At 41.9% G+C, this 20,479-nt stretch overlaps 1 protein-coding gene across 9 annotated transcripts in view; it reads right to left on the bottom strand.

Annotated features, from left to right (window-relative positions):
* The window catches only part of FNBP1 (formin binding protein 1), a 154,189-nt gene that overhangs the window by 43,779 nt on the left and 89,931 nt on the right, over positions 1-20,479 (bottom strand). For all 9 annotated transcript variants that reach the window (XM_054007528.1, XM_054007525.1, XM_054007522.1 and 6 more), the window contains exons 7-8: positions 2,168-2,296; positions 552-698 (exon numbers count right to left, since the gene is read on the bottom strand). In XM_054007528.1, the coding sequence (XP_053863503.1) occupies positions 552-698; positions 2,168-2,296 (276 nt within the window). The remainder of the gene's footprint in view (positions 1-551; positions 699-2,167; positions 2,297-20,479) is intronic.

Below are 20,479 nucleotides of genomic sequence, written 5' to 3'. Positions count from 1 at the left end.
GAAGGCGCTCATCCGCAAGGTCTGCCGGCAGGTGGGAGGCGCTGGGCGGAGGGGGGGCGCGTAGGGGAGCTGATAGGGGGCTGCCAGCTGTGGACAAAGCAGGCAGCCAAATGACATTATAGTGAAGCATTGCACAACTTTAAATGGAACATGTTCTGTAATTGAGCAGGGATGTAAGATCAAAACAACTTTAAGCAAGAGGACTTTAGGTGGGGAGTTACTGTAGCCAGGGCCGGTTCTAGCGTTTTTGCCGCCCCAAGCACTAAAAAAAAAAAATGATCGTGATCGGCGGCAATTCTGCGGCAGGTCCTTCGCTCCGAGAGGGAGTGACGGCCCCGCTGCCGAATGGCTACGCTGGTGCCTGGAGCCGGCCCTGACTGTAGCTGGTTGTAAGCAATTTGGGGGCAGGGACCATCTTTTTGTTCTGTATCTGTACAGTGCCTAGTACAATAGGGTTCTAGCTCCTGACTTGCACTCCTAGGTTTTACTATACAACTAATAAATAATAAAGAACACAGGAGAAAGAAGAAGATACAACATTCAACACTTACTTTTTTCTGATCAATTGATTCTGCTGCTTTTGTTATCCCATCCAGACACTTCCCTATTATGGGGATCACCTGGCGGTCCACTTCTGCATAGGTTTTCATGCATTCGCCTAACCTCACTATCCTCCTTTCCTCCATCTCTTGTATTTTCTGAAACATTACATTTCACTTTGATCAAACATCAAAAGTTATTTCACAGTTGCAGAAATTAAAATTAATTGAAACAAAACAGCTCCTGTTATAATAATTGTTTAAATAAGACTTTAAACCCAGGCAAATTAAGATGGTTATTCTCATGTAATGTATGGTTTAGTGATATCGGAGATCAAAGGATGGCCTCAGAGTAATCTTCATATTACTTTATACCATTTACATCAGGGCATCTCAACATAGGCGCCCTATTGATCACTACAGAGAGTGCCAAGGATCTCCAGTATCTGTTCCATTGACCTCTGGTTTAGGACACAGGAAAACCAGATGTTGCATATTCCTGTTATGATGGATCATAATAGGAGGCACAGTGTGTGTCCAGGTGTCAAAGGTGCATGTTTCATGTTGAAACATAAGACCTGATAGGACACTGACTGCTGAGAACCACTCCCTCATATGCATTTTTTTCCTGTTAAACTGTGACCCAACCATGATCAACAGAAAAATGAAACAATTACAGGAAAGAACACTCTGATATTATTCTTTTAAAAGTAAAACAAGCTCTCTGAACGCTATTTTAACACTTAAAGCAAAGCAAGGGAATTTTCTGGAGCACTGGTAATGCATAGGCACCCAAACTATGCTTAGCCAAGGATGTAAGTTCAATGCAGTGTGCTTACCAGATCCAAAATTTTATGGTCTCTAAAGGCCTTGTAAGAAGTGTATACATGGCCTGGGGATGTTGCTTTTTTTTTTTTTTTTTTTTATAAACACAAAATACATTGGAATAATGTATCCTAGACATTGGCTTGAATGACTATGAATAAAGAGCACAGCAGTTTTAACTTTCTCTCTGCAATGTCTTTTTTGATCATCATCTGACATTTTTAGTAAACATAATCAAACTGTAAGCATCTGCCCCCTTGACTTCCATTAAGCTATTGCCCAACATTAACGTGGTATAAATCTAAACATCTTTGAAATCTAGGTTTGAAAACAGGTCACAAAGGAGCATAAGGTTTTATAGATGACATTTCTCTCAATTGATTCCTGCCCCAACGATGCAAGCAATGCTCTCATTCCCCAGATGCATGGCTGTAGAGTGTAATAAAATGAGACTATGAGTAATGTCATTAGGCATGCCCCTTCCTGCCATACCAACTAACAGACTCCCACCTCCCACATTATCAATCAGTCTGGTAGCTAGCCCAGAGGGAGTTTAGTAGACTGAACTCCATAACATCTCTTTGGATTCATAGGAATTCCACCAAAGAGAGCAACTTCTTCTTTTAGAGAACTTGGGTTGTTGCATCATGTCCAGTGTCTGCTAATGTGATGCTGCGGTTTCTGCAGAGCGAAGAACTGTTATCACAGAATTAAGCTGGCTTACCAATACATTGTAATGTATCTAGTCGATGTAGCCACACCGAGAACACAGGCTGCTGTAAGTCAGTACTATGAGATCTCACCTGGAAGATGTTTGGTATCTGTGTGTGATAATGTTCGCGTTGCTCGTGGTTAAATTTCTGAAGAATGGATGAGTATTCTGCTTTGCTGTCATCTGCCATTTGATGTCGTATTTGTGCTTGCTGTCTTGCCTGAGGAAAAGCCAAAAGAACATTATAATTTACACTATTTAAAGGTAAGTTGCACCAGATTAGGACTGTATGTTTTAGCCACTCCAATTTTATTCCTACTGCATTTACCACTATTCAGCACACACTAAACTTTGGGGGAAACATTAGCAGATGGATCTTTGCAGACTTTCCATTTTTACTGTCTCTCTTTGTTCATTCTCCTCCTTCATTAAATCTTACCTGCTCCAAGTATTTGTTCCAAATTTACACTGCCAAAATTCATAGTCCTTATTTTTCCTTTTCATGTTCTCACTTTTGACATCCAGGAATCTACTCTGCACTTTGCAGGACCTGGCCTTTTCTAAATACTGTGAATAGTTGGGCCCAATCCCGTGAACCTTCTGTGCTTCGAGATCTCTTTGAAATCATGGGAAGTAGGCACTTGGAGAGCTTGCAAGACCGGACTCTTTAGAACTGTGTTCTTAGTTTGACTAAGAAGATAATGGTTATTATGGCCTAAACATGCCTTCGGTTCTGGCATCTCCACTCATTTTCATTATTATCTGAGGAAGAAATCTTGCACCATAGCTGTAATGTTACTGCACAATTTATTTCCTCCAATTCCTATGCTCCAGTTTATGTTTGGGCAGCTGATCTCTCCTAGTCTCACCAATTTGTTCTTTCCATGCACATGTTTGAATTCTGTGATCATCCCCTTATTCCCATAACAAGACTGTCATAGCTGTAGCTCATCCAGCTCTCTCCTCTCTTCCTTACTTCTGAACTTCTCTTGACAAATATGGCCAGTCTTCCCACTCCACCCCAGGCCTGCTCAGATGTTTTTTGCTCTCCTCTGAACGATCTACTTCCCCGTTAGCCAGCAAAGATTGTTTTGCTTCCCCACACTAGAACCAATACCACAATGCTGTGCTCCCACCATGCTCTTCCCAATGCTTCTGCATTTACACAGATGCACTTCCTTGAATGACCCCTTCCTTCATATTTGCTGATCTCTCTCTCTTTTTAGATTCTCCTCCCTGAGGCCTTCTGTCATCCGTTACACTGTCCAATATTATTTTCCTCTCTGTCTACCCCATCTGTTTATTTTAGCTGCCTTTTCCTTCCTCGCTGTTGGCCTTTGCACAGCATCCCTCCCTCCCTCACCCCCCCACTCCATATGCCTTTGCCTCCTATCCTCTGTTCACTTGTTCACTCTCTCCTGGTTTCTATTCTCTCAGCCAGTGCATTGTTGCCCGTTCTGTTCTGACGTAGCGCACCTCACCTGTATATGCTCCCATCTGTTCCAGAAAGAGTCTCGTGTCCCTGGACCAAATGCTGGTCTCAGAGAAGTTAATTGGAATTTTGTCATTGATTTCAATGGGATCAAGATTTGGCCACGTACACCTAAACCCTCCTGCCTACCCTAGCTCTTCAGGCATCCAGGCATGCTACTAATCTAACACTTTTTACCTAACCCTTGGAGCATAGCTGAGAATATTTCTGGAGGTTTTGAATTTTAAGATTCATTCCTAAAATACTGCCAGGTTCAATCACTCATTCCCTCCCAAAACAATTCTATTAGAACAGTTCAGAATTGGGTTATTCTGTGAACTGTTCCAGGCAGACAATAGTTTCCTGACAATAAATCCACATAAAATATCAAATCATGAAACATTTTACGCATGATAAATGGAAAATAACAAATTGTGCCAGAAGGTTTCAGATCTCCTGTTCCTCATCTAGCCATCCAGCTCATTGATATCACCTAATTATTTATTTCACTCAGTTCTGCAATTTCTTTTGCAAGCACATTTGATTGTAAAACTTTCCTGGATTCATTTTATCTTAGTTTCATTAAATGATTTAAGAAACCAAGTGACCACTCATTGGGCATGATGTGCATGTCAAGAGCCAAAACAGTAGCATTAAATGCAAAATACTATAATTAGAAACAGATAAATGAATTAAATCAAAGAAAACATCCATATGAAATGTTCCCAAGATTCTTCAGCTCTCTGCTAATTATGGTAAGCAAGCATGTATGTCTTCAGGAATTTTATTTATACACAATGAAATCCCTAGAGGACAGTTCAGTTGTTTTTCTACATGAGCGCTATATCACTTATTATACACACATATTTGCATTAAATTTGATTAAGGAACAATTATTGCTACATTTTTACACTGAAAAACACAATATAAAAATGAAGTCACCCATACATTACTATTATTGCCTGGCAGATTTTTGTAAGATTGTCCCTTCCCCTACCTCTTACTCATGGTCCAGCTGCTATAGAGCAATATATACTTATGAATCCAATTCTGTACAGCCATCTAAGAGCAATCCACTGTTTGTGCTAAGTTCTATGGACAGCCCAGTTCTGTTTACATAAAACAAGTAATTCGATAATACAGATTTAGGGCCTGATCCTGCAAATCACTCCCACAAGGAGACCCATTAGTTTCACATGAATAAAGTATCTCATACCTAAATGTTTGCAGGACAGGGCCCACAGTTTTCAATGTGAGTGTAACTGCCCCAAAATAAAAACACAGCAGATGAGTAACTAGAATTGGTTACATTCCAAAACAAGAATTCCTATCTGAGAGCTACAGTAATGTTATTGTTCCTCCTCACCCTTTTTTCGCATTGGGCAAGCTCAAGACATTTTAAATGTTTTTCCAGTGAGGTATTTTGATCTTAAAATAAAATTTAAAAAAAAAATCCAGGCTTTTTTATAACACTTACTACTACTAACATCACCACTTTAATATTAACAGAGTTATATTTTATAGCTCTGTTCTTGTACTCCAGTGGGAGTTACAGAATAATGAAAATAGAAGTTGGGAACATTACGTTTCAGATTCCGAATCCTAATAGATGCAGTAGTCTAGAGCTGCAGGCACTGAGTCACACAGTTACATTGGAGAGGGAATCATAGGAGTAATTTAAAGGCAAACTGCACAGGAAATAAAATACAAAACTAATTTTTTTGGACCCGTTACTGCTCATTTATACATAAAGAAAGCTCCAAAGAGATGGAGTTCTTCCTACTTCTTTTTACATTAGAAATTTCTGGTCTTGGCTTGGCTTTTCCTAGAGGACAGGCTTTGGAAGACCAGATCCATGACCTCAGAAGTGAGTGTTTGAAACCTGAGCTGCAGCTTTTTCAGCTTTTTGTCCCTTCTCCTTTCAAGTGGACTGGCTCCATAGAACTAGAGCTCAGGTTTAAACCTCCAGATGTGAAGTCACATTCCAAGTGAAGTCTTCCAAAGACTGACAGAATTCTCCAGAAGAGAAAATATACGTCAAGACTAGATAGTTACAATATAACCAAAGAAGAACAACAAATGAGGTCTGGGAGGAGTGGTAGATACGCTAGAGGGTACGGATTGGATATAGCGGGACCTAGACAAATTAGAGGATTGGCCCAAAATAAACCTGATGAGGTTCAACAAGGACACGTGCACAGTCCTGCACTTAGGACCGAAAAATCCCATGCACTGCTACAGACTAGGGACCGAGTGGCTAGGCAGCAGTTCTGCAGAAAAGGACCTCGGGGTTACAGTGGACGAGAAGCTGGATATGAGTCAACAGTGTGCTCTTGTTGCCAAGAAGGCTAACAGAATTTTGGGCTGTATAAGTAGGGGCATTGCCAGCAGATCGAGGGATGTGATCATTCCCCTCTATTCGACACTGGTGAGACTTCATCTGGAGTACAGTGTCCAATTTTTCCACATTCTTCTTGTAATGTGGGGCCCAAAACTGGAAAGAGTCCAGCGGAGGGCAACAAAAATGATTAAGGGGCTGGAGCACATGACGTATAAGGAGAGGCTGAGGGAACTGGGATTGTTTAGTCGTCAGAAGAGAAGAATGAGGGGGGATTTGATAGCTGCTTTCAACTACCTGAAAGGGGGTTCTCCAAAGAGGATCTAGACTGTTCTCAGTGGTACCAGATGACAGAACAAGGAGTAATGGTCTCAAGTTGCAGTGGGGGAGGTTTAGGTTGGATATTAGGAAAAACTTTTTCACTAGGAGGGTGGTGAAGCACTGGAATGGGTTACCTAGGAAGGTGGTGGAATCTCCTTCCTTAGAGGTTTTTAAGGTCAGGCTTGACAAAGCCCTGGCTGGGATGATTTAGTTGGGAACTGGTCCTGCTTTGAGAGCAGGAGGTTGGACTAGATGACCTCCTGAGGTTCCTTCCAACCCTGATATTCTATGATTCTATGATCATAAAGAAGCAATAAAGAGCACACAGAGGTTTGTTTTGATTTTTTTGCTTTGCATCTCACCTGTCATGCTGAAAACTAATGAGGGCCCCCCTTCATGGAATCCCTTTTTTCAACATTAGTTTATGGGCCTCCAAATAAACATGCATATGAAGCATACTGCCTCCTTCTTAGCTGTCCTTAGTCTGCTTTTGCTAAAGCAATTCTTTCTTAAAGCTCATATGCAACAAGAAAACCTAAAGGTCACAGATGAAGCACTTCAAATTAAGAGACAATTTCTTAAAAATTGAACTGCAGCCTGATATCTGCTGCATTGTTAGTCTTTTCAGCCCATATCAGCCAGAACATGGTAAGAGCCAGATTTCCATCAAAACCACAACTCAGATTTTAATGTTCAGTTATTTCAAAGTCATGCTTTCTATAAATACCTGAGTTATAAATGAAGGATGAGGCAGATCTGTAGGTCCAGATCCTCAGCTAGTATAAACTGCCATAGCTTTATCTGACTTTGACAGAGCTATTCCAATTTACATCAGCCAGGGATTTGACCCATTAGAACCCTCTCTAGCATAGGAGGTGCACAAAACTGCCATTATTTCTATCTGAATGATGATGCTAGAGGGTTTGCCACGCTAGATCTTGATGGGTAAATGGGAAGAACTTAAAGCTGTAGCTATTAATTGAATGGCATTTCCAGTACTCGGTAAAAAATAAAGCATAAAATGTCCATGTAAGAGGCTGGGTTTATTATGCCATGATGATGCTAAACATTTGTAAAGTTAAAATAAAACAAAGGATTATGTGACGTGTTTTAATGGCCTGATTTTTAGAGGTGCCAGTAGCAGCAACCCATGTTGACTCAGTGGGTACTCAGCACTTCTAAAAACCAGGCCTTATGTACACAGATTTGTCTCCCATGCTGGAAAACAAACTGAATAGCTGCACAGTTTGGCAACAGTGCTTTTGCCTCTCTCTACCAGTTAGCAGGAAAAAACAAACACTGTGGTATCAAACTTATGTTTGCCACATTTCCTGCACCAATTTTCTATCTAACCACTGAATTGCATTAACCAGACTTGCACATAGCAGCTACTGGTTGTTCCAGATGCCTGTAATGATCCCAGCAAGCCTTTGGAGATGGGGAAAAAGGGTGAGCTAAATGGGTGGCATTGGAGCAGAGATCAGTTATGGTCTACAGTCTTTTATGGATGAAGTACTTCATTCAGAAAAATCCCCCTCCCTCCCCTTAAATTTAGGAATTAAAAGAATTTCAAACCTGGCAAACATTTTTTTCTGATGTAACATGGATTATAGGGCATGTTTGAGTCTCACATGAGGCTACTTAGAACAGCTACTTTAAAAAGTTATACTCCAAGAATTCTGCAGTTTAGCAACAGGGTGCATTTTTGTATAGGATGGACACTGCATATTAGGGCTGGAAAATTTCTCGGATTTATCAATAATTTTTGCATGCATGCAGTGTAATTTAAGTATCTGCTTACTGAGCTCTAACCGAAACATAGTACTTTATAATGGAAGACTCTTTGAATTCCTTTTATTATACAAAGATTTTTTTTTTAAATGTTCATGTTGCGAAGGTGAATTGGAAAAGTAAAGAATACTGGTGTAAAGACGTAAATTCCAGATACTGAGCCTCTTGGTCTGAATGCTGAGATGCAACGTATTATGAAATCAGCTAAACTGGAGTTTTAAACAGGCAGTAGGGGTGTTGTCATACTGTATCTTGTCCAACTCCCATTGAAGACAATGTAACTGACTTCAATGGATTATGGACATGACCCTTTTACGATTAGCATTCAGAAATTCTGTGAGGAACAAGAGGCAATTATTATGTTATCATGCCATTACAATGATGTGTCAGAGAAGTTTTAAAAAAATTAATACATTATTCAGACTATGTCACATCCCCCAGTATGGTTCTGTGTTAGGGAAAAACTGTCAATTAGTTTTTTTGAGGGATGTTAAAATTTCTCCTATCCTATTTACCATTTCAGTCTGTAGTAAGGATGAAGAATGGAGCATGTTTTGCTGAGAACAATTCAAGGGAACTTTTCAAAAGACACATTCCAGAAACAGCAAAAGGGTCAGTAGATATATTGTCTTTTAGCTTTACACAGGCAAAACTCCCCCCACAGGCTGTTGTGGTAGAAGACAGATGAATAACTGAAAAGGGAAAAAAAATCTCCCCACAAAAAAAACTGTTTCCAGGGTACAATCAATCCACGAGTGGAGCAGTCCAACTTCTCAGCAGTTGGTCTTGTCCAGAAGTGCAGAGTTTCCAGTTAAAAGTTTGATGGAGTTTTTTTGTTGTTGTTAATTTTGGACAGACAAGTGTGTCAGATGAAGCACCGCCAAGTTGCCGCCTGCCAAACAATAGATCTGTCTTTGGTAAATACAAGACCAGACTGAAATGCAAATATGAACAAGAAACTTCAAAATAGGTTAATGATAAAAGCATGCTAAGAAATACTTCCCCAATTTCAGGAATGTTTTCAATTGTTCCTATAACATTTCAGTCACAGTGCCTGATGCTGCAACACAAACCATGAGTCACTGCTTATAACTGCAAGTATTCATTACCAGAGAGTGCAATGGGACTTCTCCTGGTAGCAGTATCATCAGTAGCGTTTACAAGACTATAATCCATTTTTAACGTTACAGTTTATGGACAAATAGTCCTATTGACTTCAGTCTCAACTCAACAAGGTGCTCGAGCACATCTAAGTCAATAGGACCACTCACAACCCTAAAATTAAGCATGCATTTAAGTCCCTTGCTAAAACTATCTATTAAGTGGGACTGAGTGAGTATGGGTTTCATAATCAGGTCCTATGTCACAATACATTACAAATGATTTTCAAGTAGTGTAGTATTATCCCATTGTTATTTATTCCTTTTTTTTAATTTATGGGACCAATCCTGCAAACACACGAGTATTATTATTATTATTAATTATTTGTATTACTGTTACACCTAGAAGCCCTAGTCATGGCCAAAGACCCCATCGTTCTTAAGCAAACAAAGAACAAGTAACTTTACTCACATGATTAGACTCAGCTGGTGAAATCCTGACCTCATTAAGGAGAGTGGGCATTTTGCCATTGACTTCAATGGGGCCAGGGTTTCACCCTTTGACTTTCGTGCTGGAAGGATCAGGTCCTATGGTTAACTATTATGCCATAAGCATTTTGACCATTTCATTGAGTAAGCAAGAAATAGGTTTTCAAGGTTTTCAACATTTGATTTCCTTGGGAAAAGTAGAAGGAAAACAGATTGTTAATTTCAATCATTAGAAGGCAGAAACCTAACAAGCTGTGAATCCCTGAAAATCCTTGGCTGAATGTAGCCAAATACAGACAAGCAAACAGCTGATAGGGAGTTTCATTATCAAACCCTAGCAAATGTTATCTAGTGCGTTAGCACTGCATGTAGTTCTGCCAGCTTATCTGAACACACACTAATGAGAGAAATATTAGAACAATAAAATACCAAATAAGGCTCTAATGAGTAAGACAGATCTGATTTATAGAGTTCAGAAAGAACCACCAGCATTACAAAGCTGTAACACAAATCCCAACCCCAGTTCTTTAACAGCTCTGGTCCCATCTACACTGCAAACAAAAATTCATGTTCATACACATGCCAGACATGTACAAGCCCAGTTAGTCCTGGGACTACCTACCTCCCACCAGTTGGGCGGGTAAGCCTGACAACCAGAGAAAGGATGGACTTGTGGTTAAGGCACTGTTCTGGGACTTGGGAGATCTGGTTTCAGTTCCTAGCTCTGTCACAGATTCCCTTGTGCAACCTTTGGCAAATCTCTCAGTGCTTCTATTCCCCACCTGTAAAATGGGGATAACGATACTTCCTTTCACCCATGTTTTGTCTGTCTTGTCCAATTAGACTGTAAACCCTGCAGGGCAGGGACTGCCTCTCACTAAGGGTCTGTACAGCACTTAGCCCAACAGGACCCTGATATTGTTTGTAGCCTATCAGTGCTACAGTAAAACAATAAAAAATAACAGCAACCACCACCACCCAATGGTAGTAAATATGCACAAAGTACCAAGATTCATCCATACCGCTCGGCAGCCTTATTGACTCAATCACAACTTGAAACCAGAAGTCCATCTCCCTACAACAGTGGTTCTCAAGCCTCTACTAATGGAGCATAATAGTCTGCAGAAACATTTCCGGTGGTCTACAGAGTGAAACACAGGGACAGCTGGGATGTCGGAAGAGAAGTCAATCCAGGCGCTTGTGAAATGGCATGCAGCATAAATAATTTGGAGAACCACCGCACAATTATAACACCTATTTGTAGGACCAATTTATTGCAATAGAAACAAGTGTTCAAATGCTTGCAAACAACCAGGAAGAGGAAGGTTTGGAACTGTGGCTGATAAAACTCAGATATGTGGTGCTCTGTTTAGCTGCAGTAAAATAAGCAAACTAAATTCTGGGCTACATAAATAGAAGTATATAATATAAACAGTGGAAATTATTCCAGCACCGAGGGATGAATTAGATCATATTTGGAGTACTATGCATACTTCCGGTCATCTTACTCTAAGAAGAATTTTACAGACAACATACAACCACAAGGCAGGACCAATGGAAGTAAGTAAGGAAATTGCTATTTTGAATTGTTAACCTTGCATTATTTTATATTTATGGCTAAAAATTATTGACTGCAACATGTTAATTCACAGGCTAGCTTACAATGTGCAAATTCCTGAGCTTTTGACCCCACTTTTACTTAGTCCTTATTCAGGCAAAATACCCAGTAAATTCACTTGAAGTGCAACTGAGTAAGAATTATTATTATTTGTATTAACATAGCACCTAGAAGCCCAATAAAAATGGAGTAAGCATCTGACACAAAGTCAATTAGTCTCACATTGTATAACAGTCCATGCCTTATTATTACATCCCTAATGAAAATTTTTTGCCCCACATTTGATCTTTACTAATTCAGAAGTTTACAGTTTACATATTTCCCCCCCAGTCCTGTACTTTGTAATATAAAGTGAGGAAACTTCTAAGAAGGATACATTTTTATAAGATGCTCAGTCAAATGGTCATTTAGTGAAGAACTGTTGTGGGGTACAGCTGCTAACAGAAAGGAGATGAGGCCAAATGGATTTGCTGACCTAACATCCAAAAGCATCTGATGTTTCCATTACTTGCTCTCCTCTTAGAAAAGCCAACACAAAATCTGTACACAGTACATGAGGGTATTTATGAAATGCAGCTGCCTCTTCCTGCTAGGGTGACCAGATGTCCCGATTTTATAGGGACAGTCCCAATATTTGGGGCTTTTTCTTATATAGGTGCCTATTGCCCCCGATCCCCTGTCCTGATTTTTCACACTTGCTATCTGGTCACCCTACTTCCTGTACATACCCGGAGACACTGTAGCCATTAACCCTTAGTTGACCAGAAAGCAAAATTCATAAATTAATTATGAGTCAAAGTGGAAAAGCAGCTGTTAGAAATCACAAGAATGTCACTAAGGTAAATAAACCGTAAATAGGACTCTCCGTTCGAGAACATGCAAATGACTGTCTGGAAAGAAGCAATGCTTTCATGTACAGCTCGACCCGCTGGGAAGGGAGCACTTAGAAAGAAGGTGGGTTGGTATAAACTAAGCAATTCACATTAGGCTTAATCCCACAGACCTCATGCAGACATTACCAGGGCAAAATCCCAATGAAGTCAATGGGAATTTTGCCTGAGTAACAAGTGAGTAAGGATTGCAGAGTTTAGCTCAGCTTTATGTTTAAAGCAAGACAAAAGCAGTTGCTTATTCACCGAAGGTGAAATTCAGCTTGTGCAGAGGGCAAGCACAAGTCCTATGCACCACTTACCTCCCGCATAAGCACTACAGTGGTACATAGGCTGTGTGTCTGAGCTGTGCAGGGGTGAATTTCAACCAGACCTGCATATTTTGTTTGCATTATTGATTTACTGTTATAAATTCACAGCAGACAAAGTGGTGGTGGTGGGGGGAGTTAGGGGTTTGGGATTATTTAATACAAAGGGTGAAATAATTTCCCAAAGCGACTAGTGATTTTGGTGCTCCATTTCTTACTGCTCAACTGCTTACCTTAAAACGGGCCTGATTTTCAGAGGGCAGACGGCTCAGCATTTTCTGAAAAATAAGGCTCTTTAAAGGTTTGTCTACACTGCTTCTCAAAACCCACCGCAGTGACTCTCAGAGGCTCAGTCTACAGACTTGGGCTCATGCCATGGTACTCAAAATAGCTGTGTAGACAGTCTGGCTTGGGCTAGAGTTGAGGCTCTGGAACCCATCCCCCTCCCCAGCTTCAGAGCCCAAGCTCCAACCTGAGCCCAAATGCCTACACAGCTGTTTCCTACACAGCTGTTTTTAGTGCCATAGCACGAGCCGGAGTCTGTAGACCCAAGCTTGGAGACTCACTGCCACGGGTTTTAAAATGCAATGTAGACATACCCTGAGGGGCCTAAGAACTGGAACACCCAGAATCCCTAGTCACTTTGGAAAATTTAGTACTGAAGCTCTTGATGGGGAAAAAACCTCTGAGATGAGCATTACTGCTATTCACCTGCGGCTCTGGGTAAGTCTCCTCTGAGGCTGGTTTGCAAGGGTTTTTTTAGTCGGTATACATCTTATCTCACTTTGTTATGACTTGACTACTGTTCAGACAATGTGCACTGTAAAATGACAAATGAAGGGAAGCTTTAAACACAGATCAGAGGTCTCTCCAGGTCCCTCAGGTCTTCTGTAAAAGCCGCTCAGCATGTACAGGATAATAACAATTTATAAATTCTTAATGCAAAGGGCACCAGCCCCCAGGCTGAGAGAGCAGCTAACGCTGTCGGTCCGCCTCTATTTGCAAAGGCAAGAAGAGCTGCTTCTCCCAAGAACCCCTCTGACTAGCAGCCTTTCCAGATCTACGTGTAATGAGACTCTGCCAGGGATACACCAATCCAGCTCATGACTATTTGATGCAACAATAACGGACACTCCTCCTACAAGGAGAAATAACGTTGTCAGTTATAACACAATCAAGAGCCTAAGAGCATCTGGAGGGAGCAGGGGGGATGCAAATTTCAGACCCTACTGACAGCATTTTATTGCAATTACTTTTATTGACCAGAAAACAAAATAATATAATGATTTAAATCGTTGTGTGTGTTTTTTATCCTTGTAGGCTGACATTAAATCACTCTGAAATATCTTATTTCCCTTGGTTATTTGCAATCAACCCCATTTATTACTGAATAAAAATGTCAGGGTACGGGCATATAATGACACCTACATATTTGTGTGCATTGGGCCTGAGGAGGTGGTGGTGGTCGTGGGTAGGATTTATGTCCCTATCCACCAAAGGATGGTTGTGTGGATAAGGCATTGGACTGGGACTCAGGAGATCTGAATTCTATTTCCAGTTCTACCATGAAGGTGGTAGAACTGGAAGGTGGTAAGGTGATAGGGAATAGCCAGCATGGATTTGTAAAGAACAAATCATGTCAAACCAATCTGATAGCTTTCTTTGATAGAATAACGAGCCTTGTGGATAAGGGAGAAGCTGTGGATGTGGTATACCTAGACGTTAGTAAGGCATTTGATACGGTCTCGCATGATATTCTTATAGATAAACTAGGCAAATACAATTTAGATGGGGCTACTATAAGGTGGGTGCATAACTGGCTGGATAACCGTACTCAGAGTTGTTATTAATGGTTCCCAATCCTGCTGGAAAGGCATAATGAGTGGGGTTCCGCAGGGGTCTGTTTTGGGACCGGCTCTGTTCAATATCTTCATTAACGACTTCGATATTGGCATAAAAAGTATGCTTATTAAGTTTGCGGATGATACCAAACTGGGAGGGATTGCAACTGCTTTGGAGGACAGGGTCATAATTCAAAATGATCTGGACAAATTGGAGAAATGGTCTGAGGTAAACAGGATGAAGTTTAACAAAGACAAATGCAAAGTGCTCCACTTAGGAAGGAACAATCTGTTTCACGCATACAGAGACTGTCTAGGAAGGAGTACGGCAGAAAGGGATCTAGGGGTTATAGTGGGCCACAAGCTAAATATGAATCAACGGTGTGATGCTGTTGCAAAAAAAGCAAACATGATTCTGGGATGTATTAACAGGTGTGTTGTGAGCAAGACACGAGAAGTCATTCTTCCGCTCTATTCTGCGCTAGTCAGGCCTCAACTGAAGTATTGTGTCCAGTTCTGGGCACCGCATTTCAAGAAAGATGTGGAGAAATTGGAGAGGGTCCAGAGAAGAGCAACAAGAACGATTAAAGGGCCAGAGAACATGACCTATGAAGGAAGGCTGAAAGAATTGGGTTTGTTTAGTTTGGAAAAGAGAAGACTGAGAGGGGACATGATAGCAGTTTTCAAGTATCTAAAAGGGTGTCATAAGCAGGAGGGAGAAAACTTGTTCACCTTAGCCTCTAAGGATAGAACAAGAAGCAATGGGCTTAAACTGCAGCAAGGGACATTTAGGTTGGACATTAGGAAAAAGTTCCTAACTGTCAGGGTGGTTAAACACTGGAATAACTGCCTAGGGAGGTTGTGGAATCTCCATCTCTGGAGATATTTAAGAGTAGGTTAGATAAATGTCTATCAGGGATGCTCTAGACAGTATTTGGTCCTGCCATGAGGGCAGGGGACTGGACTTGATGACCTCTCGAGGTCCCTTCCAGTCCTAGAATCTATGAGTGACTTGGGAAGTCACATAGGGCCTGATCTGAAATCCATTGAAGTCAATGGAAGTGCTCCCATTGACTTCAGTGAGCTTTGGATCAGGTCCTTACTCTTTCTGTGCCTCAGTGAAATAAAGATAGTATTTCTCTACTTCATATGGGGTTTTGAGGATCAACTCCTCAATGACTGAGAGGCACTGAGTCACTACAGGGTTAAGGCTATAAAATTAGATCAGTTGTAGGTTTTTATTTAACACTGGGACTGGCGGGAGGCAGTCACGTCTCGAGGGCAGGAGATGGTAGAAGCATTTTGCACTTTCAGTGGGATTCAGTGCAACCCAGGAGCAGACATATAACAAGCTCGAGCACCTGCAGGAAGCATCTCTAGAATTAAATGCAAAGGAGATCCCCACAGCACAGAAAGAAAGGCACATCAGCAGAGCACAGGATGTGAATAAAGCCCTAATGCAAACAAAACCTTTCCGGGTGTGGGCTGAAGATTTACGGAAGATGCACTATTTAAAAAAACCCAGAGCTAATTGTGGGGAGTCAGGAACCACTCTTGAAGGTTAAAGTTGAGTTTCCATTATAAGACTCTGACCCTTCCCCTCAAATCCTCATAAAAAAAAGTCAACTTTCCAATAGCATTTCTGTCATCTCTTGATTGAGGACCACAGTGCTGACAGCTCACAAACAAGCTCCAGTTTCTCCTGTTAGAAGCTGACAGCGAACATTATCTTATGACAAACTGATCGTTATCTAGGATGTGACTATGTGGTTTTCCTGCCTCCCTACTGTGGACCTGATTCTGCAAAGTGCTGAGTGCCCTCCATGGCCATGCAAGTCAGTGAGAGGCAAAGGTGCTCAGCACCTCATGCAACTGGGCCCTAAGCACTTCCTCTTTAAAAAATGATGCCATAAAATGTTACATATAAAAATAGACCCTTAAGAAAAGCAGACAGACATTTTTTATTGTACAAAATCGGCAAAGGCACCGCTGGGTACCACACCATCCCATAAAGATGTCATCTTGTTAGTGATTACAGCACTAAAGTAAAGGAACAAACAACAGAGCGATTCCTTATATGTACGCTGGCTGGAATGCTCATGTGACGACTCAGTTCCCCAAATGGTCAAAAAATTAAATGACTACATGGTGGTTTTTGAAAGAGAACTACAGCAAACTCCCACATCCCGTTGGCATCAAAACTCAGCTGCAACCCACAGTGTCACCTACAAGTCTCTCAGTGTTAACAGCATCATGTCAGTCCATTTTGAGGATTTTCAAACCAGGTCCCTATAATAGGACTTACTGCAGAGTTTAAGTTTCGTAACCTGAGCTCACTAAACCAAAGAGCTGAACTGGCAAAACCTTTCACAGGAGAGAGACACTTTATGCCAAACTGCAAGTGTGAGTTTACACCTGAATACTGTGTCTGCATACAACTAATGTTTGTAATTTAAAGCCTGACTGTGAATGCAGAAGGGGAGGTAAATGCAAGGAGCCTAACCCACCCTTTGTTTCCATGTGCAGAAGCTGGCCACAACTGCAGCCTGACCACAGGGTCCCTGCTACTGCCAACAAAACAGGGGCAGGAAATGAATAAAGCTCTCACCCTGCCACCTGACCCCTGCACCAGCTGGCAGAGCTGCCCTGATGCAGAGGCCAGCAGATGCTTCCCCCCCTTAAGTAGCACAGTGAGGATGCTTCCCTTGTGCATTGGCAACCACTTGAGCCTCTCGGAGGCATAATGCTTCCCAGAGCTCCCCTTGGGTGCACTGAGTAGCTATCATTGTTGCACAAGGATGTGGTTTCAGAGACCAAAGATCATCCTTCTTTTAGAAAGGTGGGTTCTGGACTGCAGGGGACAGTACAGACTGTGGCTCTTACAGATTCTCTCGTAGCTGTATGATGTAGTGTTTAAATACAAATAATTTAGTTGTAAAGTACAAACTCTCCACGCCTTAATAAAAAGGCTAACACATTGGAATGGTGCCTCTCAGCACTACCTCCAAGGGGATCACGGCATACTGGGCACAGTTTGGTCTAACGTTTACACTTTGCAGTCAATTGAGCCTGCTTCTTGTCCTTCCATTAGTTCCCGAGAAGTCTGACTTTAAACACAACTGAAGCAACGCAGCCACTTGAGACGCTGTTCATTAGAGGGCCTAACATCAGCTGCAAGCTCTGATTGCCGCTCTAGGAAGAGCCTATTTAAAAGGCATGCTCCAGTTCCACCATCACCCTACCCCACCCCCAAATAAGGTTTGCAAAGTCCTTTTAGGGGTTGATCACTAGTCACCCTACTGCAGGATTTCCTGCTGCATTTGTCAAAGCTGGTTATTATCGAAGGATTAAGAGGTAGAGGCTGATCAGAGATGCAGAGCTTTCCATAGCCTCCTCTTGTTCTCAAATCACAGGGAATCACAGCTTAAAAAACAACAACAACTTGCAAATGTAATTGTGATGCACTGCAGAATTTTAATTCCATTTCTCTGCAAAGGCTGATGCAAAAATAGCCCGTACTGTCTCCTCATGTTAGCAGGTACAGGCTAACGCAGCAGAGGTGTTTATCTCGAGCCCCAGAAACGTGGGCAACTAATCACGTTGCTTGGGAGCACCTTTTTCAGCCAGCAGACTGAACAGCACTGGCACCAAATGAAGCCAGATTGTCTGCTTTCCTGGCCAGAAAGTTTTGGGGAGTGAAACTGTGGCAGCCAAGTTATGAGAGGCAAGCGAAATTAGAGACACCATAATAAAAGAAGGGCAGAAAATTATCATATTACATCACTGGAGACTGAACAGTTTTTGTATCTCTCTGCCACAAGTTAGCTAAAGCTACCCCCAACTGCAGTTCTTGGTTAAACAATATCCTATTTTGCACTAAGGAGTTACGTAAGGGCAGACCCAGTCACATGGGCAGGGTGAGGCAAAGAAAGGCCATTATTCACAGCCTGACATGGATGAATCCAGTTTAACACATGCTCTTAGAAAACACTGTCCTCTCTGTTTAGCAATATTATTGCACATTCAATTCGTTTGGATAACCCCTTCCTTCTACATCTACCATGCTGCTGACAGCATAACTGGGGACTTCATGGATGCTTTCTGCAGGGAGCATTGGACACTCATTGTCACCCCAAGCAATAGATCCTGCCTTTCTATTTATTTATTTATAGCCTTCAAATACATCTATTGATTGCACTCTGCCTCCTTTTGCAATACGTTTAATTTACAAAACGTGATAATATGGTGGCCAAATTATAGAGGGCAAACCTCTCCCTCTTTTCTCCCCCATTTCCCTCTTCATTTTACAGAGGAGGAAAATAAAGTTTGCCTTCCAGAAATTGCCTATCATTAGCTTATGCATCATTGATATGTGACTTAGTTATGGTCCCAGAGAGGAAATAAGTGTTAGAACTGGGATTAGAACTCAGGAGTAACTGTTTCCTAACCCCATGCTTAGATAACAAGGTCATATCTGGGCTCAATCTCAGCCTTGCATAAAATCTTGGGGGTGGGGGAAGAGGTCCTAATTTTATAACAAGAAAATGAATTCTAGGATTTATTTTTAATAGATAAAGCAGAGATAATCTCTTTCTAGCACAGAATGTGCATGAAGCATTACATTTTTGACATGCTAGGACAGGGGTCAGCAACCTATGGCACGCGTGCCAAAGACGGCACGCAAGCCGATTTTTAATGGCACACTGCTGCCTGCCGGAGCAGCGTGCCATTAAAAATCCTGCCTGGCCCGGCCCACTCTTCTCCCCACCCAGGGGCAGAAGCATAGGCATGCGCACGGGGTGTGCCCAGGCACACCCTGCCAAATGACCCCACTCCTCCAATGCGGCAAGACGTGGGGTCCACGCTCCCGGGCCGCACAGCAAGCCACCGGCCCCTCCCCCGCCTTCCCTGGAGCCATGCCATCACGCGCGCAGTGCTCTGGGGGCCGGGGCTGCGCGCTCCCGCGGGGCAGTGTTTGGCTCCATGGAGAGGCAGACACAGTCCCCGCTCATCCGGAGCCATGCCGCCGCCGCACGCGCAGCACTCTGGGGGGCAAGGTTGCCCGCTCCTGTGGGGCAGCGTGTCTGGCTCTGCACGGAGCAGAACATGTTGCTAGGAGCCTCATGGTAAGGGGTCTGGGGGCATAAGATCAACATTTTAATTTAATTTTAAATGAAGCTTCTTAAACATTTTGAAAACCTTGTTTATTTTACAATACAACACTAGTTTAGTTATATAATATATAGACTTATAGAGAGACCTTCTAAAAAACATTAAAATGTATTACCAGCACGCGAAACCTTAAATTAAAGTGAATAAATGAAGACTCGGCACAGCACTTCTGAAAGGTTGCCGACCCCTGTGCTAGGATATACAGTCACCTGAAAAATACCGTGACAAATCCAGAGAAGTGATAAGGGATTAAATCTGCATGGTGAATTTACAATTAATAGCTGGGCAAATGATAAAATCACAGGGGTCTTTTCTCCTTTGATAGGCCAGAATGCTTTGGGAAAATGTTCTGGGCTTATTGTACATTTTGTTGTGCTGCTTCTAACATCTGGAGACCGGATGGCATCTACCTATTTCCCAACTTCCATAATGCTGAATGTGCCAGGGATGTTTTAACATCCCATTGATTTCAGTGAAATATTAGTGTATGACAGCTTCCCAGCTTCCCATAATGAAATTAACTGGGAGTGGCATGCAGCAGACTTCCCAATGCGCAAAAACTGCACAGTATATGTAACTCTTTCGGTATAAATCAATACTCACCTGAAATTTAACAGCTTTAAGAAATCCCCAGTAAACACACAGATTTAATTGCTTGAGGGCTAAGCAGAAAACATGCCTCTAACACTACAGTTTTAACTTCATGCAGGAGGGGACAAAAACCTTTTCTCTGCTAAGAGTACAGTGACAATACACCATTTGTGGCCTGATTTTCCAGAGGTGCTGACTTCTATGGGTGCCCTCCACCTCTGGAAGCCAGGACATTAGGTTTTAAATCAACTACATATTGGCTTGCTTCAAAATGCTGGTTATTTTTGGCCCACATGGACCAAATTCTGCCATGCAAGACAAAATTGCCCTTACTAATTTTAGCAATCTAAAAAAAACCAACTCTCATACTTCTGCATCTTCCAAACAGATGTACAGCTCCATCAAGAATAGAAGTGATTTAGATAAGTCAGCTTCCTCCATGTAGCTTTCTTAAATTACAGCAGCATCACTGA

Source organism: Malaclemys terrapin, chromosome 17, assembly GCF_027887155.1.
Source record: "Malaclemys terrapin pileata isolate rMalTer1 chromosome 17, rMalTer1.hap1, whole genome shotgun sequence".
Taxonomy (NCBI): domain Eukaryota; kingdom Metazoa; phylum Chordata; order Testudines; family Emydidae; genus Malaclemys; species Malaclemys terrapin.
This window is presented reverse-complemented; position numbering and strand designations above follow the sequence as displayed.